Consider the following 10,343-nt stretch of genomic DNA (forward strand, 5'->3'; position numbering starts at 1 on the left):
GAGTCAATTTGTTCCCCAAATGTTTTCACAAAATAATTTCAGAACGGCGCAACGGTGCCACGCAAAGATTGGATAGCGAATCTTTTGGTACACAGTAATTAAATGCGACTCGTACGGTCGCTGACCAGGCCACAGATGTCAGTTAAAGTCAGGCCACAGATGTCAGCGAAAGCGGTTTTTGTGGAACCATGCAATCTGATGAGGCAACGGTTTGGTTCGGCTCGATTCGGTCCGGTTCGGTGCGGTCCGGTTCGGTGCGGTGCGGTGCGATGCGGTGCGGTGCGATACACTGCCCTGCGGTGCCATGCGGGGTGGTGCGGCGCGGCGTTACCACTGGAGTAACTTATGATTGTTTACGTTTTCAGTGACGTCATTAAATATTCAAAAATACCTTAAATACAAGTTCATATTTTGATTATCCTTGGTACAGCGAGGAAATCGGCGCGTGCAACAGAACAGCGCCAATTGTGAGCGCCGTGTTCGTGCGGCTGATATTCGACATTCTGGGTGAAGCGATACTGTATGGGCTTATAGACATCGTGAGTATCGTACCTCCACGGTGTAAGCTTATATAATAACGCCTTTAAACTACTTGTTGCTGCCGTTGGCATTGTTGTCTTTGCCGTCGTCGGTTAGCTGTTGATTGGGATACATTGGTGGAAAGTAATCCTCTTATGTGGTAAGCAAATAGTAGCCCCTTGAGTGCACGACATGCAGATGGCCAAAAATTCTCGTTATGTGTGCATACACCATGTAATCGAAACATGGTAGGAACACTGTCAGTATATCTACATAGTAACCCCAAGCATTCAGGGTTAGGTGCCTGTTTTGCACCAATTCTGCCCCATTAGAGCCATTGTTTCAAGAAATTGTGATGTTGCTCACATGCCATCAGAAAAATATAATTTTCTAAATAAATTTCCACCAGAAATTGCTTGATTATTCACCACAGTTTAGCCTGGCCTGAGCTTGGCATGCATGATCCTGGGGTTGAGCACACTCATGCTGCTTAGGCATCTGGTGCAGTGGATGGACTTTTTGCTGACTGGCACACACCCATGCCTATGAAAATTATACATGTGTTTGTGTCTGTGTGGCTCAGTTTAACACCAAACATGAGCTTAGATGTGGTAAATACACAAGGCACAGAAGACATTAGCACATCAAGACTGAGTTATGTTTGAATGCAACCAATTAGGCTTGTCTGAGACTTCCTAAGCTCAGTTTTTGGTGGAAACTCTCAGCATTGCCCTTCCCATCATTATATCCTGCACATGGCCCTGCTATATATAGCTTTGGTGTGAACTTGGTGGTGTGAAGATCAGTAAACACCAATACCATGGTGCCTGAATTGAATAGAAACATTTTGTGAAGATCTGTATAAGCCTTGCAGGAATCAAGGCATGCTTTTTCAACCTGGTGCACTTACCAAAGGACTGGATTGCAAGGCACAGTAAGATCAAAAGCTTTATTGGAATGAACACCCTTGCTTGAATTTATGTGGCACGTCTTATTTAATCCATTTTTTTCCTATAAGCTTATGATTGGATTTTCACTGGTGAATGCTCAGTCAGTGGATTTTTTGTCAGTTCAGACCATCTTGTCACATACATGATCCTTGCTACAATTCAGGCTGGTGTATGTTGTGGTATACAAAATAGACAGAAATTTGGCTTGCAGGGTGGCAGCAGTAAGCAGCACAGAAGGGCTCCAAAGTTGCATGCCACAGTGTCTTATGTCCAAGAACCAAGCCCTGTCTTGGTTCTTGGACATATGTTGTATGGTATATCTGGAAGTAATCTGGAAGTGCCATACAAAGTGAGGTGGATTACAACCTTTAAGTTTGCAGATAGTCTAAAGGTGAATGTTATAGTTAAGAGGAAAACAAAAGTGATGATAGTCTGCTGCAGGCTGATTAAGACCCAGTTATTAGGTGATTTATAAAACTTTGTGGTTTTCATAAGTTCTACTAATTAAGATGAGGGATTAGGACTTTTTTTAGTTTTTTAAATGGTTTGAAGCAATGAAAAAGGAATGCCATTTTATGTGCAGGTGGAGGGCATACAAGAAGTCATGTGATATGAGTGTTCCACAAACACAGAATGTCCTACTTTTTTTTTGCTGAGATAGACATTTTGAAGGGCATTCAGTGCAGCTCTCAGCCTTGCCTCTTTTGAGGCTCAAAACTCTGTTGATTCTGAGCTTGACACTTGCATACTTAAGCAGACCCCTCCATGCAAACTTTCAAGATCACCAAGGTATGCATGGCAAATGGGGATCAATTTCTCAAAATGATTAGGAGGGGGTCAGAGTCTTGGGAGTTGCCATCTGGGCCGTGTACGGAAAACTTCTCCAACGTGGGTCACTTATGGTGTGGATTATACAACATATATGCTGCTCACCATTAAAGTGGAGTCAAAAAGGCCTCCACCGAAAGTAAATCTTCCTCGCGGGCACAAGATCTAACTGCATCGGCAGAAGCCTTCTCCCTGGCCTTGAGCACCTTGTGGCCTGTGGGTGGCAGAATCTGAGTGGCGTTGCTGCGAGAGAGAGTGGCGGAACCGGAGCAACAGAGAGGAAGACTTCCGTTGATGCAGCCAGATCTAGTGCCAGGGACGAAGATTTACTTCCAGTGGAGGCCTTTTGACTCCCATTTTATGGTGAGCAGGTCTTAGCTATGAAGCTTTTTTAATAGACTAGAGCCCTTTGGACCAGAAATGATCATTTTAGGACTATGGGATGACGGAAGATGGTTAACGATGGGGCAGACTTGCATGCGCCTGGGGGGCCAACTGCCGGGCTTTAACCCGCGCATGCGCGCTGGTTACCTGGTCGGGGTCCGCCTTCCCAGGGGCCTCTCGGCCTTCTTGTGGCTGACGCATGCAAGCTGCCCCGGACAGCCGGGGTATCGCGAGGATGCAGGATGAAGTGAGCTAGAGGACAAAAGGGACAGCTGAACTATGGAGCTTGAATCATTTTGTACTACGTAATATACAAGTTGGTCATGGTTGCTAGTTGTCACGGAAATGGGACTTGCAGTCGAAGAACGTAAGGATTGCGCCATAGTCAAGCACGTGAATGCAAATTAATTTCTTGAAGTCACGGACAACTTGGCAACCATGCAACATTACGAGAAACGGCGAAGCATGGCACAACAATATTTAGCTCAGCGAGTACTTTCAGTGCCGTCACTACCATCTCTCGGCGAGTTGAATTACTATACGTGAGTGCTTGGGTTACATTCTCGCGCGGCTTGTTTCACAGCACCTCATCGTCATACAAACGTTCCATGACGCAATCAAATGACGTTCCCAATAACCACTCATGTGACGAACAAAAGCGTACCTGCAGCATGTGTACATGACTAAATGTTGACAGCTAAAATGGCGGATAAACGCGTACAAATAAGATCGATGACATGTGCAGTTGTTCTGCGAACACAAAACGCGTGCTAGCCTCGGTTTTCAGTGATTTCTTGTTTAAAGTTTTACGCCTTCATGTGGAATCGTGCTCACGCCTCTGTAATGAGTGATGGTGGAATAACAGGTGTCAGTGGGATTTTGAATTTATCTTAAAATTACTTCTAGGTGAGACTTTGACTGATGCTAAGAGTCTTGTTCCTTGTAGAATAGCCGAGGCAATGAGAGATATATGTATTGATATTTCGTTTACATGCCTGTTTCGATAGAGGTATGTAGTCGAAATATCAATGAATCCATGTCCTGATGCTCTTGACGAAGAATAAGGCTATTAGTACTGTCTTATTTACATGCATAATGTTCCTTGCAAATATATTTATCAACTTGCGACCTTCAAATAACTTAATTTTTTATCCGCAGCTTTTCGTTATTGCTCTGTCACAGAAGCATCGTAAAAGAACAGAAGCAAAGGCGAAATTGGCCCATCTGTTTTCTCCTTGTAAACAATCATGAATGGTGCAAATGGACGTGATCCGAAGCTGTCGTATTGCAACGTTGTACGGCGCGTAAAACCGCGCGCCAAAAAATGCTAGAGGCAAAATCATCTGCTGGCATGGATACACGCGAAAACCCTTGCTTACATAGTGCTTCGAACCCAGAACCACCTGTGCGGAACATTTAAAGGGTGCGTTCGTCGGAGGGAAAGTTAGCCAACGAATGACTACCCCTCCGATGGTCATCCACGGAGATTCTCCAATAGCGTTCAGCAGGTCGGGAAATTACCCGCCAGATTCGTCTCCCATGCGTCATGCAGAGCAGACGGTCATAGCTATGCGAAGAGAAAACAATATTTTCCGTCCTGGCCATGCTCTGAAAATTTTCCGAGACAACATTTTTCCGCTTTTTGTGATTTTTTTTTTCTCTTGGCGTGAAAATGATCTGGCTCACGTCAGTTGTTTTTCGTGCTTGCTGTGCCGAACGCCGTTCCAGAAAATTATGAAGCATTCCGGAGAATTTTGTGAGATTATCCGCCGGACGAACGTGCCGGAATTAAGTGTATTTAAGGAAATCGTGCGACGCTTTGTTCTGCCTCATCCAATTCTTGGCCTGTTCCCTGCGCCGCCAGTGTATGGAAATTGCTTCTCTTGTGGATGTTTGACACACGGTCATTCTCAGTAGTCACTGCCAGTGGATGCTGGCCTGGATATTAGGCAAGGAAGGACTCAACTCATTTTTGTGTGACAACAACTGATTTCCAATTCCACACTTTTCCCATTTGACTTCGCAGACACGGAATGGCAGACAAGGAACAGAGCGTTCCCAAACATTCTGGATATTTGGGTTCTCAAGTCAAGGGTAGTGATGCTGCTGATGCCTCACAAGCAGAACGTGCTGAGCAAGAACATCCACGTGATATCGACGCCGGGCTGTCAGCGCGTAGCGCCAGTGCCACACAGCCGGGGCCATCAGGGGCCAAGCCAGCGGAAGTGGCGGCGGCGGCTGCGGCGGAGCGGCCGGCCGACTTCACCAACCCCTACCAGCCGACCGTGCCGTTTATCTGCCACCTGTGCGGCCTGGCCGAGCTGTGCCACTACAAGGGGACCCGGCCCGGCTTCACGCGCTCCGTGCAGCCGGTGGAGCCGTCGTACGTGATGCGTGACCCGTTCGCGCCGCGCGGCGCCGGCCAGCTGCTGCTGCTCGGCTCCGACTGCGCGGCGTGCGGCCGCGCCGTGTGCCAGGACGCCGGCTGCAGCGTCTTCTACACGCGTCGCTTCTGTCGGCCGTGCGCCAGACAGCGCGCCGACGAGTTCCCCCCGCAGATGCGCTCCAAGATCACGTGACGCCTGCGGGTTTGCGGAGTGTGGCGAGTGGAGGGCGTCGTGATCACCGCAGTGATCGGCGTTTGGACAAAATGTCTACAGTGATGGTTTGACATGCTAGTTGTAGGCCATTGTGGTAAGGGCCACCACATGCTGGCGCTGTGGCGGTACGCACAGTAAGCCTCGGAGCCTTTGGTGTGCATGTATTATTGCTGGTGGAATGATTAGCTAGGTGACGCAAGAAGATCACCGTTACGTGCATGTCAGGGTGGTCGAGGAAATGAAGATTCAACATTAATGTTTGCGGGAGCTGTACCATGGTTCGTCACCAGGTACTTTACAACGTTCCCACTTTATTTTGCCCAAATGTGTTTTCCTGATATGGCTCTGCAGTACAGTTCGGTTTATAGACGGCTTAAAGAGTGTTAAAGTTGTGTATGAAAAATATTGTGCGCAACACGAAACCAATCTTACGTGACTGCTCGATGCAGGTTCCAAGTCATATCCGAAAATATTAACCGTGCGTTAATATTTTGCTTTCATTTGCGTTAAAGGGAATGCTCCACATTTGAAGATATTGAATCAAGTATCAGATATAATGAAAAATCACTTGTAACTGTTGGCATGTTTTTAAGTAGAAAAGGCTGCTCTAGACAACACGATTTCTACATGCAGTAGATATCCTCCTCAATGTGGTATTGTTTCATTGCGTCATTGTACCATGCATAACACTGATTGACAGCCAATTATCGGCGGATATGTATGCAAATCGTGCTCACGAATGTTACATATGAACAACTCGGCAATTATATCTTTCTTGATCTTGATCGGCGCATCGACAGTGGAATGTTAGGATTTAAAGGACGTTAGTATGATGTAACGCAGACCAGGGTTACCTACCTAATGGCTCTGCCACTTCTTTGCAGTATTTAAGCTCAGAAACCGGAGGATTTTAGGCATTGAGAAGGGCATGGCCTTAGCTACATCGAAAGGTCTTCAATATGGCTATTTCTGTTCAAAAACCCCATACAAATCTAGAACACTCCCTTTAATATGTCGTGCAACTGGTTAACATCATTTCATATCAACCACCACTCCCTCTGGGAACATCTAAGGCAGCTGCTTTCTTTCATTATAACCCAAAACTAAAAAGGGCCGATACCTGAGTTCGTTAATACTCTCAAATGCCTGACATGTCCTTTGCTTAAAACGTACAAGTTCTTTTCATCATGTCTGAATTCAGACCAAAGTGGCCTTACTGATGGTAGATCTTCAGTTGTGCGAGTTTAGAGTTCTGATGTTGACAATAATACCTTACCTTAGGCCTTAGATACACCAAGACCTTACCTTAGACCTTAGATATACCAAGAGGTACTGGGTAATCGACGTTTTGGAGCAAACATTTGTTGTGCCAAAACCTGACGTTTCGAGCCGCGGTCATGTTCACGAGTTAACAGGATTAAGCCAAGAATTGCTCTAAAAGTTCTGCATTTTAGATGGCGAAATTAGGTTGAATCTTTGCGGGGCCTGCCTTTGAAAATGTATCAAAGTAATGGTGTCGTTCAAACTCCCGCGCTCTAACTGCCGGAACATGGCGCAACGCTGAAAGCTGCACGAAACACAGGCTGTCAAACAGGAGTTTACGGTGTCCCACATTGAGTAAAAGGTAGGAAATTGTTTGCTCTGAATATCGGGCATCACGGACATTGCGTCACCATATTCGAGCCCTACAGGTTCTCGGGTGTCAACACAGAACAGGGTACTGGGCTGGGGGGTATCCGGAACACAGGCTCCTCAGTAGAAAGACTTGGATGACCCGTACCGAATATATATATATATATATATATATATATATATATATATATATAATATAATGCATATATATGCATACATCTTTCAACTATTATATTGTTATCGTTCGTGTTCAGGCTCGGACGAAGATGTCAAACGCACCAGTATTTCTAAGATCTTGAAGTTTGCGTTGTCTGGCTGTTACTGATATTTTTTCTTTGAAGTTGCTACTGGTTGCGCTATGGTCAATTGCTGCGCGCCGGTCTACCATGTGTTGGCCTACTGGTGTGTACGTCCTCCGTGAACGTGCATCTCCAAGGTGTTTGTTGTGCTATTTTATGCCATATCCGAATGCTATGTTTTCTTTTCTCCCACAAAAGTCACACGGCAGGGGTTACAGGACATCACATATGCTACGTTCTTTCGTGGGCATTGTCCTTCCAGCCCATGCGTGCGTGCGTGCGCGCGTGACAAATTGGACACCCAGATGGGTGCGCTGAGGTGCCCAGGGCTGATTGGACTAGCATGGACATTTAAATGGGATCAGTAGTCCACAGCGAACTGCACGTCAAGAAGTTAACGTGCGTCGGCGTCATCTGGTCCAGTGGTATCTTTTGCTGATGAAAGCACCGAGATAACTACTACATTTTGTACCAGTCATTTACCAAGGATCCACGGATCATTGGGTAACAAGTGCGAGTCAAGCAGCGTCGACAGTACATTACAGCAGTGGATCATCACACATTACGACCTTGCGCTCTTATTTGGCCCCTTAAACAGCGGGTTTTTTGGGGGTTGATGTGTTGCTGCGCACCGCGGTGTGTTCGGTGATCCGCGGGCCGACTGTGCTCTCTCCGGCAGACCCAGCCGGCGGTGATGGCCCGTGTCGGCCTGGACAACTTCCAGCGGGCCAGCTACCTGTACCAGCTGGCGTGGGCGGCGCTGCGGGCCGAGCCGAGCCGGCCAGCCGCCTCACGTCTCTACGCCCACATGCTGGCCACCTTCTCGCAGAAGGCTGTGCTGCGTCTGGAGCGGCGGCTGAAGCGCACCGCCTGCCGGGCCTGCCACGCTCTGCTCGCGCCCGGCGTCACGTGCACGGTGCGCACGCGCTCGCGGCCGCAGCGCTGCCAGGTGTGGACGTGTCGGGCGTGTGGCCAGAGCCGCCGCTTCCCGTGCCCGCGGCCGGCCGGCGGGCGTCGCCAGTCGGCAGCACAGCAGCGGGCGGCAGGCGGCGCTGCACAGGAGCTGGCGAGGTCGGCGGGGCAGCGGCTGGAGAACGGCGACAGGCGACGGCTCGATGCGGAGGGTGTGCAGACCGAAGACGATCATGGACGGCCGACCGTGAGACAACCGGAGCTGGAAAAGGCGCGAGTTAGTGAAGAGCAGCTGCCAGAGGCGACGGGGCGGAACTCTGCACTCGTGCCCGGGCATTAGTCAGCAATGCGTCATCACTCGGAGCGCCGCTGCGCACTGGTCGTCAGTGGGCTCATGGCATGCGAGAGCCCACGCTTGCTATAGCTCTGTCGCTATTGGTGCTGTTCACCTTAAAACCACCGAGTTAGCCTGCTGTGGTCCACAGTGTGGACGATCTCGCCTTATACGACTGCTGAATGCGTCCCGGTTTATGCTCGGTTTCGTGAAAGTCGATGAACGTGCCAGCTTGCTCGCAGAGTATCAATACCACGCGCGCATCTGATGCTACGCCGCTGTTACCCAGTGGACCAGGGAGGTGGGGGAGGCGGGCCAGCGACGACAGTCTGACGTCATTGAGGTCGGTAACGCGTGTGTGCGAGGCCCAACCGAACGAGCCATATGACTTACGTGTTCTTTCGCCGAAGCCCTGCCCCCTCACCAGACGGCCAGTCGTCGACGCATAGCGTCCACGATTGGTGCGATGTTCTCACCGAAGCCCTGCCCCCTCACCAGACGGCCAGCCGTCGACGCATAGCGTCCACGGTTGGTGCGATGTTCTCACCGAAGCCCTGCCCCCTCACCAGACGGCCAGTCGTCGACGCATAGCGTCCACGGTTGGTGCGATGTTCTCACCGAAGCCCTGCCCCCTCACCAGACGGCCCGCCGTCGACGCATAGCGTCCACGATTGGTGCGATGTTCTCACCGAAGCCCTGCCCGCTCACCAGACGGCCCGATGTCAACGCGTGTCGTCTCACGGTTGGTGCGAGGCAGCGGGACTGTTCAAGCGGGGCCTTCACGTATCCGCGCGCTAATGTAATGGCGGAGCGGACGCGTACGGCCGTGGTTTTGTAAATAAACGAACTGCCGCTTACGCAGTGTCCCTTGAAACGGGCAAGGAAGACTGTTGGGGCCGAGGACTCGCTGTTTCTGTGGTGTAGGAACGCGGGGGGGGGGGGCGAGGCGGCAGGGAGCCAGTGCCCCCGACCCACTTTTCAAGGTGGGGGAGGGAGTGCAGCGTGTGGTTAAGAGAGCAAACTCCAAGCGAACGGTCAGGACAGTTCGGAAGCGTAGTAGCAACACTCGAGTTTGGTTACACCGGAGTGTGCCACCCGCCAGACGACGCCCGAATTGATCCGCCTGCTGGCACGGATGGAACATACGCAGAAAAAGTGTCAGCGCTGCAGAGCGTCACTCATCGGAAAAGCCATAACATGCATATTTGGAGGGGAGATGGCACGCCGGCTGTATACCTACAATGCTCCATTTTCTACCCGCGGGGCGCATCGTTGTCAGACTTCTATAACCGTGGGAAACGCACTCATAGCTTCCTATCGTTGGCTTCTTCCCACAGTTGTGTGGCTGCCACACCAACTAAGTCATTACCAAGTTGACAACGCTGCGCCGATACTCACTGTACCCGCGCGAGGGACTTCAAATGTAAGGTGTCCCTGCCGGAGGCCTGTGTTAGAGCCGCGACAAGAGCCTGGCACGGCCGGAGGACCCCGTTTGCATAGTCCGGGGGATGCGTGGCATGAAGTCCCCCTTTCCGAGGTCACGCGTAGTTGAGAACCCGAGAGTAAATATTTGCCGTTGTATGTTGATTATTAAGATACTCGTACTGAAATACCGTCGCGGAAAATACGGTTAGGTTAGTTTGACCAACATCAAGTCTTGTCACTTCAAGATCAAGCCTTGATCACTTCAAATGTGCCAAATGAATGAACGTTTATAATGTACCGTTTCCTCCAGTCATGACACACCCAGACCTAATGTTGGCGATGTTGGTATTTCTGCTGGCTGATGTTTGGGCACCGCACTCCCCGCCGATCTGCCTCACGAAGGCTGGAATTATACCCTTATCAGGTGCCTGTTGGTGGAATTATACCCTCATCAGGTGTC

The 10,343-nt window shown here is 49.7% G+C and overlaps 1 protein-coding gene across 1 annotated transcript; it reads left to right on the forward strand.

The window, feature by feature from the left end:
- The first annotated feature begins 457 nt into the window (after positions 1-457).
- Positions 458-8,726, forward strand: LOC119100966 (uncharacterized). The gene is made up of 2 exons (XM_037224193.1): positions 458-539; positions 7,892-8,726. The coding sequence occupies exon 2, from the start codon at positions 7,907-7,909 to the stop codon at positions 8,462-8,464; it is 558 nt and encodes a 185-aa protein (XP_037080088.1). The 5' UTR covers positions 458-539; positions 7,892-7,906; the 3' UTR covers positions 8,465-8,726.
- The last annotated feature ends 1,617 nt before the right edge of the window (positions 8,727-10,343 follow it).

This window comes from Pollicipes pollicipes, unplaced genomic scaffold, assembly GCF_011947565.3.
Source record: "Pollicipes pollicipes isolate AB1234 unplaced genomic scaffold, Ppol_2.1 Scaffold_4881;HRSCAF=5763_pilon_pilon_pilon, whole genome shotgun sequence".
NCBI lineage: Eukaryota > Metazoa > Arthropoda > Thecostraca > Pollicipedomorpha > Pollicipedidae > Pollicipes > Pollicipes pollicipes.

Excerpts from the sequence above, each read along its gene's own strand:
- LOC119100966 (XM_037224193.1), top strand. The coding sequence starts at position 7,907 with ATGGCCCGTGTCGGCCTGGACAACTTCCAGCGGGCCAGCTACCTGTAC.